Below are 19,956 nucleotides of genomic sequence, written 5' to 3' on the forward strand. Positions count from 1 at the left end.
TGCCGTGAGATGCAGCCAGCACGGGAATTGGGGTGACGAGTTCCGAGCCCTGGCAGGTGGTGGGCGGGGGCCAGGGCGATCAGGTCCAAGCTGCAGTCAGCTCCCAAAGCAGCCTGCCATTTCCATGGATGCCTAACCTGCCTTTGCCTTTTTGCTTGGCCAAAGCCATAGTTCATAAGTTTTTTTCTTTGTAAAACTGTTGACTTGAAATTCTACTTAAAAAAAATCCATTTAAATAAACATTCCACCCACGCCAAACCATTAATATGTTCGTTCCTGGGACATGGGATTGTGTGTGTGCCTGCGTGGGCGCCTGGAAGGGGGGAAAGAGATTCCAGAAGAAAGACTTTCACTTCTTACTTTAGGTACTTTGGGACTGCTTGGACTTTTTGCCCAATGAGCTAGTATTTGTAATTTTCCTTAATCAATAAGAAATGTTTAAAGAGCAGCCCCCCACCTCTTAAAAAAATCCAACATACTAAGTACCCTTATCATCCTTGACTTTCTCTTGCCCGAATCCTAGACTGCCGCCCTCTGGTTATACAGAGATTTTTTTACCAGTTGTTTTGAACCATTCATAAGCACTGTGATTCATACAGTTATATTCATCTGACTTTTGAAAGGCTAGTGATTAAACCTGCAACAGCCCAAACAGAGTGCTGTCCATCCTCTTCAGGCTCTGCATCAGTGCTTCCCTCAGCACGTCAGAAAACCGCCTGATTTCCTGGAATGGTTTAAACAGGGAGTGTGCTTCAGTGGTGAGGAAAAGGGAGGGCCAGGTGACAATGGGCAGGCCTTGGCAGAGAGGAGGAGGGCAAGAGCACAGCAGAGAGAGAAAGGAAGACACCGATTATATATTGCCTCAGGTCCCGCCTTCGTGGGCTCTGGCCAGAGGAGGTGACCGTATGTTAACTGGTCACAATCAATCTGGGGGAAAAAAGAAACATTAAAAAGAAACTTGCCCTGCCAAATAAATCCCTCAACATTTAAAAAAGAGACAAGGACAGGATAGTGTACTCAAAATATTCTGGGACCAGCATCTAAAAAAAAGAAAAGAAGACAAGAAACTGATGGACCCTCTGAAACCAGAACACACAAAGAACTCCCTTTGCCAAACAATTACCTATGGAGCTACATGGCTGCGAATATTAGCCATGATGCCTGCACAAACTGATTTGTGAACTAAGAACTCGGGGAACTGAGAAATCAGAAACTGACTTCTGAAAAAAGAACCCAGGAAAGTGCATCAGAAAAGTTTTTTTAAGTTAATATATTAAAAAAGAACATTAGGTTGTTTTTATTACTATATCGTTTTTGCGCTATCATACAAAATATCTCATTATGAACTATAATAGATTTTATCCTGTAGGAACAAATGTTCTTTATAGTAATGGTGTTGTATCAATATTCCTTAAATCATAACACAAAATAAAATCGCTCAGCACAATGCCTGCCTAGCTGCCTTCTGGAAAAAGAAGTGGCCGGATACAGGTGAATTGGCTGGAGGAGGCCAGCAATAACAGAGATCGGAGCCAAGGCTGCTCAGCGGTACCCTGGCAGAGGCCCATGGCTGCTCAGGTGCAGGCCTGGCTCTGCTTCCAAATCCTGAGCCTGGCTGGGGATCCTTACAGGCACTCGCCAGAAGGGGCCAACGCAGCCCAAGCCTTCAGATAGAAAAGAAAGACGTTCACAGCACAAGCATTTGAAATTGCCACTGAATTTCACACAAAAATTACTCACTCAGGTTTTATGGTAATAGTGTCCTTGGGAGCCAGAGCCCTAGGATTCTGCTGGACGTGGAACCCTACTGTAGGGGGCTTCCCGCCCTTTACACTGACTCTCCGCCTGCTGGGGTGCAGGACGGACCCACAGCAACTGCACCGCCTCCCACCATGAGCATGACACAAGCAGGCTCCTTTGTACCGTGAATTATAAGAAGATAACAAAGGAAAAGGAAATACTGTCTCGAACCCTCTCTTCTGTCTTGCCTTCAACACCACAGCCTCATGTCTCTGACAAAGAGCTCTATAAAACAGTAACTAAGAGAAAAGAACTCATTTTCCCGGTTTACGTACTTACATAAGATTTAAATCTCCATCACTCATAACCAACCTCTCCTTTTACTCGATATCAAAGGAAACATAAAGAAAAAAGGGGGAAAGAGACCCAAGTAACAATGTAGTCACTCCCACCCCCCAACAAGGAAAGATTCACTTACCGAATAAAACTCAAGTGAACACCCAGCGACCGGTGTGATCCTGAGCAATCAATGCAAAGAAACACCCCGTAGGTTACGCTCGCCCAGCTGGGGTTTTTGGCACCACAATCAAAACACACCTGAAAGAAAATTTGAAAATTCAGTTGTTGATTTATATTAGCCAAATTAGCCATCCTATAGGATACAGTACATGACGCGGATTCAAAGCTGCCTAACCTTTACAATTTAAACTGGTTATTAGAAAATATCTTACCGAGATTTTTTTTAAAACCTCAAATTTCAATTTCTTTCATTATTATAATATTATTATATTATATATAATTATACTAATTATATATTAATCACATTGCTATAATGCAATAATTATATAATACCTCTATTATTACGTATCTATTACAACACTATGCAGTATGTGTAGTGAAGAGAACTTATATGTATGTATCACCTCAAACATTCTTATCCTTGAAGCATCAACAGGGTTCCTACCAGTCACGTAAACAAACATTGGCCAGGGATGTCGCCCCACTTAGAATGCTCAATGGCAGGCACTCGTGCACATTTCTTCTCTCCCCAGCCGGAGGACAAGGAGAGTGTGGTAGCCAGACTCCAAAATGCCCCCAATGATCCTCCCTCCTGGTATTCACACCCTTCTGTAATCCCACCCTCACTTTTCCAGGGTGGTCTTTGCGACCAATAATATGGCAGACGAGCCAGTACGTCATTTCCGAGATTAGGTTATAAAAGGTGCTGTGGCTTCCTTTCTCTCTCTCTCCCTCGGATGACTGGCTCTGGGGGAAGCCAGCTGCCTTTTTTCGAGGACACTAGGCAGCCCAGTGGAGGAACTCAAGTGCTGAGGAACTGAGGCCATTAGTCCAACGGCCAGCGAGGAGGGAGGCAGCTGACCACCGCATGAGTGTGCTGAGCAGCTCCAGCCTCAGGGGACCGCAGCCCCGGCTGCCACTCGACTGCACCTCACGAGACACCCTTACCTTCCTTCCTCACCAATGACCGAAGGCCAACACTCTTCATCCCATAACAGGACGTAAAAGCACTTTCAAATACGCAGTGCTTGTCATGGAAATCATATTTATGATTAAAGTCAGAACAATAGGACAGTAAAAATTCCCCTAATAAGAGTATTGTTTTTCATTTTTTTCCAGAAAAAAACCATACTTTAGCCAACTAAGCCACCCCCAGATTCCTGGCCCTCAGAACCATTTTGTACGGGACAATATATGTTTGTTGTTTTAAGATGCTAAGTTCTGGGGTAATGTGACACATGGTGATAGATCTAATACAGAGAGATGTTCCTCTCTGAAATGCTGGGTTCTTCTCTACCTCTGCCCCTCCACTCTCTCCAGGTCACCGCTATAACCTTAGACACACAGCCCATCACCAAGGAACGTGCCCCCGCACACTGAGGGCTCCTGAAGGGTCGGGACCTGTCCCCTCACCGAGCCTTCCTCCTCTGCTGGCACAGAGCCCCGACGCGGTGAAAGCTCAATAAATGACTGCTGAACAGGTTTGTGTATTTTTTATCTCCCACAGAGCCTGAAAAATAGTGCCTTACTCATACTAAGCACTCACTAAATATATGTTAATCAAATGAATAACCTACAAAACTTATTACTAGCTCAAAAACTACCACTAGCCCCTCAACACTGACTGAAGTCAAACATTCCTCACTGGATAGCATGACATAAAAGTTCTTTAAAATACATGGTGCTTGTCACGGAAATTGATATTCATAATTAATTAAAGTCAGAACGACAGAATAGTAAAAATTCCTCTAATAGGAGAATTGTTTTTATTTCTTTCCCCAGAAAAAATGCCCCCTATTGTGGACACACTTTATAGGCAAAGCTGCCTATGTGAAGGTTGTCCCAATATAACCATCAAGAAAGATCTGGCTTTCGGCCTCTGGAGAGCAACACATGAGCAGAAACACGAGATTTCCCAAAGCCTCTCACCACACAGGCTCACGTCAAGCACGCCTGGATAGCGGGGGAGGAGCGACAAGTGACATGAAAGGCTAGCCGCTTCAGGGTTTCCTGACTGCCTGCTGTCTGCCAGACACTGCGGCAGGCGCTGAGGCGGGGAGAGGGGACGGGGTCACTGATTCCACAAGCACCTGCTGACCCCCACTGCCGGCCAGGCCGTGTGCTGGCCTTTGAAGAGCTCACTGTGCAGGGAGAGGGGATGTGGAAATTAAGATGCCCTGTGGTAACAGCCGTTAGAGTAAGAAATCCCCTTCTGTGGGACACCAAACAGTGCACCCGACTCTACCAAAGGTGCTGTCCCTCTGTGGGAGGCCATTGGTAATCCCCCACTCACTCAGCTAACAGGTGTGCACTTCCTATCAAGTGTGGACCTGGCACACACGAAGTGGGCATACAAGGGTGGTCCAGGAAGAGATGGATCTACAGTCTAGTGGGCAGGACAGTTAATCATAAGGTTGAATCTTAGTAAGCAAGGACAGAATGCAACAAGTTTTCTAGATGGGGTCCAAGAGGCCTTTGGGGTCTCAAGAATAGAGTCTAAAAGGGCAATAAGCAGCAAAAGCCTGTGCAGGAAACGGCCCTATGGAGGGAGGTGACAGCAGAGACTGGGTGCACACAGCTCAGAGCATGCAAGTCTGAGAATCACTCCCAAGGGGGTTGCAGGCTGCCTCCGAGAAGAGGGGGGTTTCCAACACGGTGGCCTCAGCATCCTCCTAGAGGCACCAACCATGAGGAGGAATTGCTAGAATGTAGCTCCACGAGGGCGGGGCCCTGTCTATCTTGTTCACCTGAACTGAGCACCGAGCCTGGCACAGAGTAGGCACTAAATGCCAAACCAGGCAGTGGGCAGTCTGCAAGGGCAGAAGAGCCACGGAGCCGGGCGCGGGCCCTACAGAACCCGAGGTCGGAAGGCAGCTAGAAAGACCAGTCTGGCTCTCACGAGGCGGCCCCGATGCTGCTGGTGGAGCAGGAGACCGCGCTTTGAGAGGGGGCCCGCACTCTGTGGACACGTGCGTCCAAAGCGAGCCACGGTGTTCTAAGCAGAAAACTAGTCCTTACAGTGATGAGGCACAGTTTTTGACTGACAACTTGTTTTGCCGAATGATGGGAATAATAATTACTACAGAAACAACAGCTAATACTGAGTGCTTACTCCATACGGGCACTCTTGTTGGCCACCGAATCTTCCTAACCGCTCAGCAGAAGGTCCTGTTACTACCGCTGCCAGGGCCAGCCTCCCGGGCATGTGTGCCACCTACGCAGTCGCACGCGGCCCGCTCTCAGAAGGGCCCAGGGCTGATTAAGGCTCTGCTGCCTCATCTTGAAATTCTCGATACTTCTCAGACAAGGGCCCTGCGTTTTCATTTTGCACATTTTGCATTCCCCACAAACTACAGAGCACAGGTCTGATCCCTATTTTAGAGAAAACTAAGGAATTAGGAAATCGAGTCTGCGAGCTACGAAGCAGCATCTCGGGGACTGGAGCCCGGCAGTCGGCCCCGGAGCGCACCCTTCAGCACACTGCCTCTCACGGCGGAAGACCTCAGCCAGGCAGCCCTTCATCTCTCCTTCGCCCCGAGACTGTCGGTTCCCCGAAGGCAGGTGCCTGGCTCCCTATGCACCAGCGCGCCCTCCGTGCTCCGCAGCGTCCAGCTGGCGCGGCGACTCGACAGCGGCTGAATGACTCACTCAAGCAATCGATACAAAACTTAGGAGCAGTGCGGCTTCAAAGCCGGAATCACAAACTAGGAAACCGACCCATGCGAGTTCAAACCTTCGATCCAGCGCAAATATTCCTCATACACAAGAGGAAGAAACTGGATCCCACATTCTAAAAGCAAACCGAGTTGGTTCTCTCTAGCTCCCTTTCCCGTCTTGTGTAACTTAGAGCGCTTTCTGACAACCCCATTTAAAAAATGCTTGTTGTTATCCAACTCTCTCACATCATTCAAATTAGTTCTCATCTTAGTTTAGGTCACGGTTTCTTTTTTTTTTTTTTTTTAAAGATTGGCACCTGAGCTAACATCTGTTGCCAATCTTCTTCTCTCCAAAGCCTGCCAGCACATAGTTGTATATTTTTAGTTGTGGGTCCTTCTAGTTGTGGCATGTGGGACACCACCTCAGCGTGGCCTGATGAGTGGTGCCATGTCTGCGCCCAGGATCCCAACTGGCGAAACCCTGGGCTGCCGAAGCGGAGCGCGTGAACTTAACCACTTGGCACTGGGCCGGCCCCCTAGGTAATGGTTTCTTACTAATGATCCAATTAAAAGTCTTTATCAAGAAATGTAGCATAATGCTGAGGAACAGCACCAGAAAACACTTCTGCTCAATGCTTCCAGTAATCCTAGTACAGAACAGAAAATTTCCACAGGCCTGTTGTTCAAAATAATAAAAGCGAAAAACAGCTGACATGTATTGAGGCCTGGTACACGCAGGTACCGCCCAGAGTGCTCTTCTTGGATTTTCTCATCTAATCCTCACAACAGCCCTCTGGGTAGATCCGGCTCGTGCCCCCATTTCAGAGAAGGAAGATAAGGTACACGGTGGTCCAGTAATCTGCCCAAGGTGACAGTGAGAAAGTAGCGGGGTCTGGATACCAGCTGACAAGTAAGCCCGCACGTGTCCCTCCCGTGGGTCCCTTGGTCTAAAGACACTGGCTTCTTATTTAAAACGGGCGCCTTCCCTCAGATTAATAGTCAAAGAGAATACACCTTGTTTCTGAGAAAAAGCAGAGAAAAAACAGTTTCTACACTGCTGATGACAGATCCTAATCTTGTCTAGTTACACAGCAACCACTCTTTATAAACAGATCAATCTAAATTTGAAAATCAAGAAAATGGCAAAAAAACTGGCACCCGAGAATTCCTGGAGCCTTTCTCCTCCCGACCTTCCGACATTCATCAGACATCACCTCCAGTAAACTCTTTCCTTTCCCACTCCTCTCAGGCTGTGAAAATAGGGGCTCCCCTCCACCAAGACTTACAACAAAGACATCTAAATTTTGTCAAACTCAAGAACTTTCTCTGCCATCACGTCATGGCTCATGACTATGCTCGTTAACAGCTGTTCACTTGGGAGGTGACTGGGGACCCGTCAGAACTCCCGTCACAGGAGGGGAGGAGAGTCCAGGCTGACACCACAGCCCTTTGCCCTCTCCAGGTTCCACTTCGACCTGTGATCCTCAGTGGAGGGTGTCACTTCAGCCCCAAGCGTCATCACGACATCTCCAGCCAGGTGCGAAAAGTTGTAAAAGTCACAGAGGGGAAAACAGCCTGTGAGATGGGGAAAAAAGGGAAAACCCCAATCTCCAAAGCAACCCAAAGGGAGGGAAGAGAAAGGGTCTGTGGTGGGCTTTCTTAGCAAGAGAAAAGAGCCGGAAGCCATTGCAGAGACCACTCAGCAGCTTTATCAGAGAGGGAAACTGAGGCTGCCACCAAAGGACACAGGGGACCCAGGAGGTCCCACCAGGCGCCCCTGAGGAGCTTCAGAGGTGAGCCGAGCTCTCTCAAACGCCCATCGCTACCAGCTGGAGGTTCTGACCCGCTGCTGGGTCACAGGTGGCCTGCGGGGTCCGACCCCACTCACAAGAGCGCCCCGTGCTTGCTCCCCAGCCCAATCTCGGGGCCCGCGAGCTCGCGCCCAGCTCTCAGGAACTCGCAGTGTCCACGCCGCCACCCCCAAAAGCCGCCCCGGCCCGCGTGTACGCTCCCCGGCCCGGTGTCAGGGACCCAGATGTCTGCCCCCGGGACCCCCAGATGCTCTCGCCTCCCCGCCCAGGACCCCCGGGGGCCCGCCCCGCCCTGGGCCCCGGCGTGCGCCCCCTCGCCCGCCCCTCCCTTGCTGAGGCCGGGGGCGGCGCGCGGGCCGGACCCAGGCGAGGCCCAGCGGCCGCGGCCGCACAGTGCGACGTGTCACAGGCCCGGCCGGCTCCTCCTCCCGCGGCCGCGGCCACAGCGCCGCAGGGGCGGCCTGCGGGGTCCGGAGGGGATGCCGAGCAAGCCTGAACCCGCCTAGAGGCCGTTACCTTGTTGGTGGGCACCGAGCGGAGGCGCTTAAAGATGGTCAGGATGTCCTGCTTGCTGGGGTCCCCCATGGTCGCCAGAAAACCGAGGAGCAGCTCGCCGCGCCAACCGGGAAGGGCCGAGGCGGAGCGGTTGCCGCCTCCGGGAGATTGACGACCGCCGAGGGGGCGGGGCTGCGCGTGACGAGAAGGCCCCGCCCCGCCCGCCAGGCCCCGCCCAGTGCCCCGCCCACAACCGGAGCGCACGCGCCTCTCGCCTTCCTAGGGTCCCCACTCAGCTGTGCCACTGGCTCCGCCTACTCAAGCCCCGCCTCCCGCGCTGCATGCGCGTGCGCAGGAGCCCAAGGAGCCCCACGCGCTTCCTCCTAGCCTTCGCCCGCCGCTGTCTCCGGGCAGTGCCGGGCGAAGCTGGGGCTTGGTGCTCTTCGCTCCCGCGCACGTGGCCTGAGGAACCACCACTGCTTCGGCTTCCTGGGCCGAGGAGCTCTCACCTCCTCCCCATGCGGGCGGCAGAACCGGTCATTCCAGGTGGCCAAAGAGGAAACGCGAGGGAAAGGGCCACCCGCCGTTTCCCGCGCCCGGTCGAGGACTCGGGTACACGCGCCGCGCTTGCCCGACTCGCTTTCCTTTTTCTGTTGTTTTTTTGCCCTAACCTGAGGCCGAGCCCTGAGCAGGAAGCTTTCCACGCCCGGAAATTGGTTTTCTTAGAGTATCGTTTGGGTCTAAGGTCAGGGAGAGCGCAGTTCTGCCGGGACAAGAGGTGCGCGGTCAGACCGGGAACAGGCAGAAGCGGGCGCGCCCGGGTCCGGCCATCGGTCGGCCGGCGCCGCCTGGAGAAGGCTCTCAACCCCCGGGGCCCGGCGCCGCTGCTCCAGCAGTGCTGTGGCGCCCTGGAAGAGCGCGCCCGAGGCTCGGGGTGCCGTGGAAGGAGGCGGGTTCTGAGTCGCGTGCACCCTGGCCCCGAGCCCGGGTCAGCGGCTGCTTCAGCGCCCCAGCATCCTGGTCAGGCCGCGTCTCTGCAGCTTGGTTTGCGCATCGGAACAAGGGTCAGGGATGAAGAGCCAGGGCGAGCCGCCGCCCTGGAAACCCTGGAGCAGCGTCCGGCGGTGCTCTTTCTGCTGTCAGAGGTCAGGGTGTTCACCCTGGCGGTCGGATGCCCTCGGGGAAGCGGGACGCTTGCAGGGAATGCGGCCTCCTGTAAACCCAGGGCTGGAATTTTTCCAAGGAACTTTTCCAGGGAAGGGAGTTTTCCAGAACCGTGCGTTACTTTTGCAGGCCGCTCCGCCTGGAAGTCCTTCCTTATGCTGAGTCCAAGCGCACACCCTGTGCTTCGTGTTGGCTGGTGCGTCTGGCCCTACGCCCAACACCTGGCATGCTTATGAGGAACAGCCATGTCCTTTCTCATGGGGGCGGGTGCCAGGGTTCCAGTTACTATTTGGATCTGAAATCTTCTGACTTACCAATTTGCATATCAGATTCAGGGTCTGTCTGCTCCCCAATCCGATGTAGAGATCCCAGAAGACTAAAAGTGCAGTGCTCTTGTTCAAATGGTGAGAGAAAAGCAGAGTGCCAAACTACACTCACAGTAAGATCCCAATTTTGTGACACACACACATTGATGACCACGACAACAAAACACGTGCACATGTGTATGTAGAGAAAGAAGACAAGAAAAGATACACCAGATTGTCAGCAGTGTTACCTCCGGACGTCGGGACCGTGATGACTTTAATGTTTTTCTGAATGTTTTTGCAGTTTTCCAATTTTCATATGAACCTTTGTTCCTGTTATGATTAAGGAGAAATCATTAACATTGTTAGAAAGGGGCGGGAGCAGCCTGGCTGTCTTGACCCGGATGTGGCCTTGAGCTGCACCCAGTTTGCTTGCAAGTTTCATGTTGGTGAGTGAATCATTCGGGGCTTTTCCCACTGACAAGCTGTTGTTAGTTCTTTCCTCAAGGATTGATGGCATTTAAATAGTTCATTCATTCATCCCTTCCTTCCTTCATTTCCTAGCCCTTTCCACGAAGGATTTGAAGAGATCCGCAACAATATAATCTGAGTTTCACTGGATGGTCCGAAATGGACTTCATTTTTTCTTTTCTGTTTAGCTCCACGCGCACTGGGGCTAGAAGCACGACTGAGCTTGCTGCTCACTGAGGGGCGACAGACATCCCGGTACTGACAGTGGGGTAGGGAGAGTGCTGGGAGGAGGGGTTCCAGAGCAGAGAGGAGGGCCTTTGAGGTCGCACGGCTACCAGTCATGGGGTAACTCTGGTCTTGGTAGGTATCATTTAACAAGCGCCACTGGGGACAGGCACGTCCTCGCCCTCTGAGGCGTGGGCCTTCGTAGTCCAACAGCGCAGCCTGCTGGGCACGGCGCTGCACTGCACTGCCCGAGTCTGAGCGTTGGCTTGGATCGGGGGTAGCTGTCACACCTTGGGCAAGTTACCTAACAGCTCTGTGCCTCAGGTTCCTCGCCTGTAAAAATACAAGAATATTATTTAGCTAGTTCCTGGGACTGCTCTGGGGCTTCAATGACATAGCAAATGTTAAACGGTTTAGAACAGGGTCTGGCACAGAATGAAATACCAATGTTTACTACTGTTATTCCCGTTTTATAGATGAGCAAACTACGGCTTAGAGAAAGTATTTTGCTCAAGGTCATACAGCTAATTAAGGCCACACAGTTGGAGCCAAGTTTGAGTGCAGGGAATACGACCTCACCGTCCATGCTCTTAACCGCTGGCTTCGCTTTCATGTCTTTGTAAGATTGTCCTTAAGCTTCAGAGAAGAAAGAACTCTTGTCAGATTTTGGTGTGCAAAATGCTGCCTCCGCTGTACAGCGTCATATATAGATGAATGTATGGCTTGGGGGAACCTTCCCGCCTGGCGAGCATTGGGAAGGATTTGGAGTCTCCGTCTGGGGTCTGCATACTTTGGTTATGATCGGCTTGAGTTAGGGTGGTATTTGGGGTTGAGACCACCTTCAGAACAAGGTACCCCATATTTGTGTTTTATCGAGCACTTTCACACTCTTGACCTCATATGATTATGAAAAAGAGAAGATAGGAACCATTTCCCCATTTTCCAGGTGAAGAAACTGAGGGTCAGGGAGATGAAGGGCTTGCCTGGGGACTTGCAGCTCATCAGTGATGCAAGGTGCCCCTCTGACCCAGTGGGCCACCTCTCCCTCTCACCTGGCTGCCACCTAACCCTCCTGCCGCTTGCATGGGAATCATAGGAATAGCCCAGGGTGGGATGTCACATTGGCCTGTGTCCCTTGCTCCCTGGGCTCTCTTTGTCCATACTGTCCCCACCTCCTTGGGCCAGACTGTGGATGGTCAGTCTCTGGATCCCCAGGGCCCCAGCTCCTGTGCCCTAGAGGGGGCTTAGGAGTGTCTGCTGGTCATATGAACAGATCAAGCAGCACATGGAATTGCTGGTACTTCTGGCAGCTCTGTCTTGCTGTTTGCACCAGTGGGTCTCAAAGTGTGGTCCTGGATCAGCATCACTTGGGGACTTGTTAGATATGCAAACTCTGGGCCTCATCCCCAACCTAGTGACTCAGAACCTCTGGAATTCGGCCCAGCAAGCTGGTTTGTAACGAGCCCTCCAGGTGTCTGAGAGCCAGCGGTTTAGACCCCAGTACCTGCTGTTTGGAGTTAGGTACCAGCTCTGCCCCTGACTTGCTGTGTGGCCTGTTGCAAGTCACTCAACCTCTCTGGTTTGTTTCCTCATCTGTAAAATGCACTCATACATTGTGAGGAGGTTTATATGACCCTTTTCAGGGAAGGGTGCTCAGCACGGGCCCTGGCATGTAGCTGATAAAGGTGAAGCCCGAAGCTGGTGGGAAGCAGTGGACAGAGGAGCCACCTGTCCCCTGACAATGCCAGCGGTCCTGACCCTGTGCTTGGCAGTGGCCCTGCCTGGCATGGGCCTCATACCTCAACCGCAGGCCCCGCCAGATTCAGCTTGGCCTGGGTCTGTCCTCCTTGGGGCGGTGGAGCCACCTCTGTCCCCACCCCAAGTCTCTCCCCCAGGGGGCCCCGTTCCATCCACTGAGGCACCTGGGCCCAGGCCCTTCTGCTTGCCCCCACCATCGAGACCACAGAGGTCCAGCCCGGAGGTCACTCTGCCCTTCTAAGGGAAAACAGGCTCCGAGAGGGGCTGGCACCTTCTGCAGGTGTCTGGGGAAGGGGCTGGGGAGGGGTGCGGGCCTGCCCGCGCTCAGAGGAGACCTCGGGCCAAGCCGGGGACGAGAGCAGGGGGCAGTGGCCACCCTGGAGAGAGCTGCGCTGTGAGAAGGGGCGGGGAGGAGAGGAAGTTCAGAGGGCAGGGCGCCTGCTCGGCCAGGCCTCCTGCTTCTGGACACCCTCAAGGGCATCCCCACTTCATGGGAACGGGCTCAGAGAGGCTCGGGCACTAGCTTGGCTTCAGGTCCCACAGAGTCCTCCCAGTCCATCTGCAGTCCAGCCTGGCCTCCTGCCCAGGTGAGGACGCTTCCCACTGGACGTGGGGGAAATGGCTCAGACCCTGTAGTACTCTGGCCCTAGGGGCCAGATTCGGAGACCCTGTGCCCTAACCTCCTGAGACTTGTAGGCTGACCTCCAGAATCCACCACACACACTCTCAGAGGACTGTCCTGCCCCGCATCCCTGGCTGCTTCCACCCTGAGCTTCCAGAGTCCCTGGAGGCAAACATGGGCCCTTCTTCATGTCTCTCCAGGCACCACTGAGCCTTACATACAGCAGGTGCTTAAGAAATGCTTGGTGAGTGAATCAACACAGCAACAGAAAATAGGAAGAGAGCTGGCCAATTCCCTGCCCAGAGGGGCCACTCGGGGTCAGGCCTCACTCAACTCCCCTAGCCACTAGCTCGGTGACCATGGCCACGTCACTCCTTCCCTCACTTGGCCCCAATTCCCCATGAACAAGGAGGGGCTTGGTTTGGTGGCCCATGGGGGCCCTCCTCGACCTCCCCCATCCCTATCCTAACGGATGTCAGTGGGTCCCCTCCAAGTCTGCCCCTAGTACCCGAGGCCATAGCACAGCCCAGACCCATAGGCCGCCCAGCAAAGGCCAGGCTGGGCATGGGGAGAGGCCTTGCACGTGCTTAGGTGGATAAGGGCCCTGCAGCGAAGCCCCGGACAGAGAAGCCAGGCTGCCAAGGGCCCTGGGGACCCCTAGGGTGGTGTGGTCATAGCAGCAATCTAGGGGGAGAAGGAGCAACTTGGCCCCCGGCAGTGGCTACCAAGAGAGGAAGGACAGATGGGCAAAGAGGACTTGGTGGCCCAGAGTGGAAAGTATGGGAGGGGCAGCCAAGGATGCCAGAGGGTCCTGGCTGGGGACTGGGAGAATGAGGTGTCACTCAACCAAAGTAAGTTACCACCTCCTGAGAGCCTGTAGCCATTCACGCCTTACTCTAACTCTCCAACCAGGAAGGTAGGCGCCACTCTTGCCTGGGGAAACTGAGGCCCAGAGAGGCAAGTTAAGATTCCCAAGCTCGCCTCTGTTAATGGCCAGGACAGGAGAGGACAGGTGGCCAGTGAGGGCCCTTCAGGACTCCTTGCTGGAGCTCTGAAGATGACAGGAGGCTGAGAAAAGGGCCTCGCTGAGGAGAGGCGTTTCACCCCGACTGTGGAGGAGTCCTCCTGCTCTTTATCTGCAGAGGATGGAGTGAGGAAGGCCATGCCCTCAAGAACCCTGCAGATGGGTCTGAATCACGGTTCTGTCATGGGACCTTGGGCAAGTCACTGAACTTGAGTTTCCAGACCTCCTGTGTCCTCTACGGCAAAGAGCAGTGACTCCAGCCTCCTCGATAGGCCAAAATGACAGTAGATGAGCTCACCGAGTGACCAGGACTGGCCAGCCCAGCATGCCCAGGCCAGCTCAGGCCACAGGTACTGGGAGCTTGCTCTGACCCCTCCCTTCTGCCCTGTCCTACCTTGTCTCTGCAGCAGCATGGGGGTGGTGAGGTGGAAGTTGGTGTCCGCCCTGGGCAGCAGGCAGCTCCGATGGCCTTCAACTCCTCCCTCAGAAGCGGGGAGCAGCTGCTCCGTTACCCATGAGACCAGGTGGCTGAATGACAAAGATTCGTCCTCAGCCCTTCATGAGCCACGCAAAGTGACACTGCATTGGCAGCTGCCTGCCTTGCTCCTCCTGGCTCCCGTGAGGGCCTGGTGGCCAAATGGGGCATTTTTCTGGGCAGCCTTACCAGGGTTTGGTGAGCGTGGCCATGGAGCCCTCACATCTCCCGTTTCTTGCCTCACCTTGGCCTCCTTTCTCCTCAGTTCACCCAATGAAGTTGGAGGGTTCCACGGGGATTTCACTCAGTGCCACGGACCAGCTGGAACTGCTCAAGTTAAGCCTGGCTCTTGGAGCCTGTTTCCCCTCTGTAATACGGAAATGGGGAGAATCACCCCACCCATGGGGATGTTTGGAGATGGGTACATTCTTTGCACAGCAGGCACCCAGACAATGTGTTCAGAGAAGCCTGGGCAATGAGTGGTCAGGTCTGGTCCTGCTGTTTGGGCCTTGGGGAGGGAGGGAGGTGCCAGCCTGCTGCCCACACTGGGGAAGCCCAGGCCACACAGTGGCAGGTTTCGGGGCAAGGGGAGCCCCAAGGGGCTCAGGTGCTGCAAATCCCCAACCTCTGGCATGGCAGGGGCAGTGGGACAGAGACATGGCCCCTTGGGCAGTCATGGTGTGCCCTGATCTCGCCCAGCTCCAAAGCTAGTAAATGTCGATGAAGACATGCCCACCAGCTAACATGAGCAGGAGGCCCACGCACGGCACAGAGGCTGTCACGCTCATGAGATCAACTATTTATTGATTTTTTCCTAAAATACTATACATTTAAAGAAACTCCTAAACTGAAAAGACTTTACAATTTTTGGTAAATCTGTAGCAAAGGACTGAGGATCTCTGCTGGTAAGTTTTCTTGACAAACATGGACACACATCCACTTTCCAAGCAAGACATTGAGCTCACTGGAAACATTGAGTAAATGCATAGCTTATGGTGGCAGCGGCCATTTCACCAATGTCTGAGTTACACAAAATAAAGGTTTTCCCTCCCTCCCTCCCTCCCCTGCCCCCCAATTACAGTGTAGCTTCCTGCCCCAGCACAGTGGCTCCCTGCTGACTAAGGACGCTCAGGAGAGACCCTTGTGCTATGGGGGGAGACTCAGCATTTGTCTGCTCACAAGGATACAGATGACTGTGAAATGTGCAACTGCTGGAGAGACGGGAGTGTTTTCAGTGTCTGCTACGGTAAGGCTAGTTAGAAGCTGGAGCTACAGCTGGCCCGTGAGGACAGACTCCCTGCAGCAGTCTCCCCTCCAGAGAGGCCCAGGGCTGGAGGAGGGCCAGCCGGCCAGCTGGGCCTGTGCCCAAATGCCACGGTCTTCAAGCAGTTTACAAATTAAACCCACTGTCAAAAGCCGTTAAATCTCATTAAAACAGTAGATGAGCTCTTCAGATTCTCTGAATATCAAATAATATATACAGACATACATCAAGACATGGCCGTCTAAAGCATCTTCATCTGCAGATGCGTTTGCCTGAAAAATTAGTTTTCTGTTTAACCTTCCAGATCACTGATAAGAAACTGTTAATTTGCAAGAGTGAAATTTTAAGCACGAACAGAGTGAAAATAGTTTTAAAATACGGCGACTTTTGGGGAGTACTACATAAGGTTATTTCCAAAACTCACATTCAGTTACCCCAAATGTGTAAAGGATAGATCACAATAGATCTCCGAACATAATGTGTTCCCATTTATCTCCTCAGTCTCCTGCCTCCAACACCCCCTGTCTGAACGTGCTCCGGCTCTCGCAGCTGCCCCAGGTGGCAGCGTGGGTGATTAACAACACAACATGGAAATAGAGATATATTTCCTCAGGACTAGTGTACATCGATCTGTGCTATAATTTAAGTATAAATGAATGGAAGAACAGGTATATAAAAAAGTATAACTGTACACAGCCTTTAAATTAAAAACCTCAAAATCTTCACTCAGAAAATGGCATGTAATTTTGTTCATTAAGTTGTGGGTGATGGGACTCGTCAGAGAAAGTAATCAGTGAAACAAGAATCAACGTAACCCACCATTGACTTGGAGGAGAGGTGGAAAGACAAGGTCAAGAATATACAGATCCATGATAAGCCAACACACACAGCGAGTGGGGGAGGGGAGCAGGGGCCCAGCGATTTCTGTTGTTCTGCATCTTCCTGTGCTCTGATCTCTGCATCTGCACTGTAGCAAGGGTGCCGAGTCTCAGGTGAAGTGACCGGCTCGTCTGTCTTCAAGAGACACCATGAAGCCAAGAGCAACGGAACCATCATCTTTTGCAGGAAAAGGAGTGGACGCCTACATGGCCAGCTGGAGGTACCGATGCCTGGGGTCGATGGCTAACGGAGCTCCTGGGACCGCCGCCTCCATCCCTCCGCCAGCCAGCCCACTGGCACGTCACTGGATTGCCTCGACGTAATTCGCTGGGTACAGGCCCACCGTTCCGTTGTCCAATCGTCCCTTGCACCAGCCCTGCTCATCCTCGTCCTCTATCTTGGTCAGCTCATCCCCTGCAAAACAAAAAGGGAGTGGTCTTGGTGAGCAAGCAGGTGACACACTGACCACAGAGTCAGAGAGTTGCCTTTACATCTTAATCCCCAGCCCAGAGGGTCTCTAACTTGGGTGAGAGGGGCAGGCATTCTCCTGGGGCTAAGGGCCTGGTTATTTCTCTACTAAGCTGCACCTGAAGCAGCTTTTTTGGTCATAGAGGCCTCTGAGAGATCCAAAGACAACATCTCTCGCACAGTGACCCTAAGAGCAAGCAGCTCTCAGTTGCCATGGCGGCTCCCACAGAAACTGCAGAATTAAACCCTGCAGGCCTTGTGCCTTCCTGACTGTCCCAGCCAGGTTGAGGAATCCTTTCACAGAGTCCGTGCCGCCTCTCTCACCTCCCTCTACTGCTGTCTCCCTCCTGCTGGGCCCTGGCCCACCCCATCTCCTTGAATCTCCTCCAGCAATTACTGCCGTGATCTCAGTGCCATTATTTAATCTGTGTCCAGGCTGCAGGAGAGGCAGGGACCTATCATTCTATCCCCAGCACGCGGTTCAGGGCGTTTGACCTCTGACTTAAAGAAATCAACCTGCCCTGCACTCTGAGGCCCAGTCCGCTGGCACAGTCCCGGGATCTCCCCAGGGCTGTGTGTTAGAAGGCTTCATCTTTCGTTTGTTCAAACATGAAGGAGCCCCTACTTCAGGCCAGGCCTGGGTGGCACAGGAGATCCAGAGATGAGAGAGGGACAGATGGAGCCTGGGTCCCTTGAAGAAACAGACCAGGGGACAAGGACCAAAGGTGTGCTCAGGGCAGGGAAGGGGGAGGCTCCAGGCGAGGAGCACCTGTGTGCCCTGGCTGGTGGCCCCCTCGCAGAGCCGGCTGTGGGAGCCGCCCGCTCCGCCCTCCTCAGGAGCGAGGAGCGCGGGAGACTGTCAGCCTCCAGCGCTGCTTGTCAGTTGGCAGCTCTGGGTTTATTTTTGGCATCACGGTCCATTTCTCAGACTTGGTGGCGAGTTTTCCTCAGGCAATTATGCCTTGTTTAGCAACATTTCCCTGGCTGTTTATTTTATGTAGCAGGAATATTGATCCAGATGCCCGTGGAGCCAATACTTGCCACTGCCAGAGCTCGCAGGACTGCCTGGGTTCAAATCCCAGAGCGCTGCTCATGGGCTAGGAGAAGCAGCAAACTGCCCGCCCCCTGGGGCCTGGTTTCCCATCGGTGGACCGCTGGTGCTGTGAGGACTAAGTGTTAAAACGTGAAAGGACCCTGGGACGGCGTGCGGCACCGGAGAGCACTTGGTGACCGTGAGCTGCCATTATTCCCATGTAAGACTGGTCATCCTTCCCGCTGCTGTGCCACCGATGGGCACGGCTCCCTTCCGTCAGCACCGTCCTCGAGCACATCTGCCTTAGCAACCTCAGCAGTGAAGGCAGGGGCTGCAGGGCGAGGGGCACGGGTGGTAAACCTCCACCTTCGTCCAGCCCTTCTTGGCCCGTGCGTGCCCCCGGCAGGGCCAATGGGAGCCAACTTCTTTGCCATTTTCTTGATTTTCAAATTTGGATTGATCTGTTTATAAAGAGTGGTTGCTGTGTACCTAGATAAGATTAAGATCTGCTGTCAGCAGTGTAGAAACCATGTTTTCTGTCTGCTTTTTCTCAGAAACATAATGTGTATTCTCTTTGACTGAATTCATCCAAGGGAAGGCGCCCATTTTAAAAAGAAGCCAGTGTCTTTAGACCAAGGGACCCACAGGAGGGACACGTGCGGGCTTGCTTGTCAGCTGGTATCCAGACCCCGCTACTTTCTCCCTGTGTCACCTCAGGCAGGTTACCGGACCGCCGTGTACCTTATCTTCTCTGAAATGGGGGCGCGAGCCGGATCTACCCAGAGGGCTGTTGTGAGGATTAGATGAGAAAATCCAAGAAGAGCACTCTGGGCGGTACCTGCGTGTACCAGGCCTCAATACATGTCAGCTGTTTTTTGCTTTTATTATTTTGAACAACAGGCCTGTGGAAATTTTCTGTTCTGTACTAGGATTACTGGAAGCATTGAGCAGAAGTGTTTTCTGGTGCTGTTCCTCAGCATTACGCTACATTTCTTGATGAAGACTTTTAATTTGATCTTTAGTAAGAAACCATCACCTAAACAAAGATGAGAACTAGGTGTTTTTGTGTGTTTTTTTGTGGAAGCTTAGCCCTGAACTAACATCTGCCGCCAATCCTCCTTTTTTTGCTGAGGAAGACTGGCCCTGAGCTAACATCCGTGCTCATCTTCCTCTACATTATACGTGGGACGCCTACCACAGCATGGCTTGATAAGCGGTGCCATGTCCACACCTGGGATCCAAACCGGTGAACCCTGGGCCGCCGAAGCGGAACGTGTGAACTTAACTGCTGCGCCACCTGGCTGGCACCCAAAACCAGTTTGAATGATGTGAAAGAGCTGGATAACAACAAGCATTTTTTACATGGGGCTGTCAGAAAGCGCTCTAAGTTACACGACGGGAAAGGGAGTCAAAGACAAACAACAGGCGTTTCTCCCATCCTGCCCTTGCACGCGGCGCAGCGCCCAGGCGCACGGTGAGGCACCAGCTCTGTGATGCTTCCATGTGGTGAAAAGTGCCCCAAGTAAGGTGCTCCCTCGGCACCCGAGACCAGAGAAGTGGAGAGCGACAGAGCTCTGCTTACGACAGCAGAAAGCGGGGAACTAACGTTACAGCACACAAAAGAAAAATAACGTAGAAAACAGACAAAACTGATGGGAAAACTTCCAAGATGTAGAAACGTGAACTGGTGATTACAAACGCTCCTTTCAATCAGTTTGGTTTTGACAATTCACTTGGAGCTGAAGGAAACATTTTAAATCTGTAAAATTGCTGACAAATCCAATAGGTAAGACCAAGAAAGTAGAAGAAATTAGAAGTAAATAAATCAACAAACCAAGTAGGGGGGGAACCACTCCATTCAAAGATACCAGAAGACAGGACGAAGACGTTTACAGGCACGTAAGAACTTTCTACAAGTGGCCAGGGGTGCCGGATGAGCAGTCCTGGGACAGCTGGCTGGCCTGCTGGGTGAGGAGGGGAGTGGCTGCAGGCTCCCCTCCTGGCCTCCTTGAAGGACACGCGAGGGGTGGAGGCCTTCAGACACCGC

At 52.7% G+C, this 19,956-nt stretch overlaps 2 protein-coding genes across 9 annotated transcripts in view; both read right to left on the reverse strand.

Moving 5' to 3' along the window:
* The window catches only part of ARFGAP3 (ARF GTPase activating protein 3), a 55,443-nt gene extending 46,898 nt beyond the window's left edge, over positions 1–8,545 (reverse strand). The window contains exons 1-2 of one of the 2 annotated variants that reach the window (XM_070599684.1): positions 8,243–8,545; positions 2,219–2,337 (exon numbers count right to left, since the gene is read on the reverse strand). In XM_070599684.1, the coding sequence (XP_070455785.1) occupies positions 2,219–2,337; positions 8,243–8,311 (188 nt within the window). In that variant the 5' untranslated portion in view covers positions 8,312–8,545. The remainder of the gene's footprint in view (positions 1–2,218; positions 2,338–8,242) is intronic. The other variant, XM_070599685.1, reaches the window with a different exon arrangement.
* A 6,507-nt stretch (positions 8,546–15,052) lies between these two features.
* The window catches only part of PACSIN2 (protein kinase C and casein kinase substrate in neurons 2), a 136,649-nt gene continuing 131,745 nt past the window's right edge, over positions 15,053–19,956 (reverse strand). For all 7 annotated transcript variants that reach the window (XM_070599691.1, XM_070599686.1, XM_070599690.1 and 4 more), the window contains one exon: positions 15,053–16,822. In XM_070599691.1, coding sequence (XP_070455792.1) covers positions 16,710–16,822 — 113 coding nt within the window. In that variant the 3' untranslated portion in view covers positions 15,053–16,709. The remainder of the gene's footprint in view (positions 16,823–19,956) is intronic.

Source organism: Equus przewalskii, chromosome 29 (assembly GCF_037783145.1).
Source record: "Equus przewalskii isolate Varuska chromosome 29, EquPr2, whole genome shotgun sequence".
Taxonomy (NCBI): domain Eukaryota; kingdom Metazoa; phylum Chordata; class Mammalia; order Perissodactyla; family Equidae; genus Equus; species Equus przewalskii.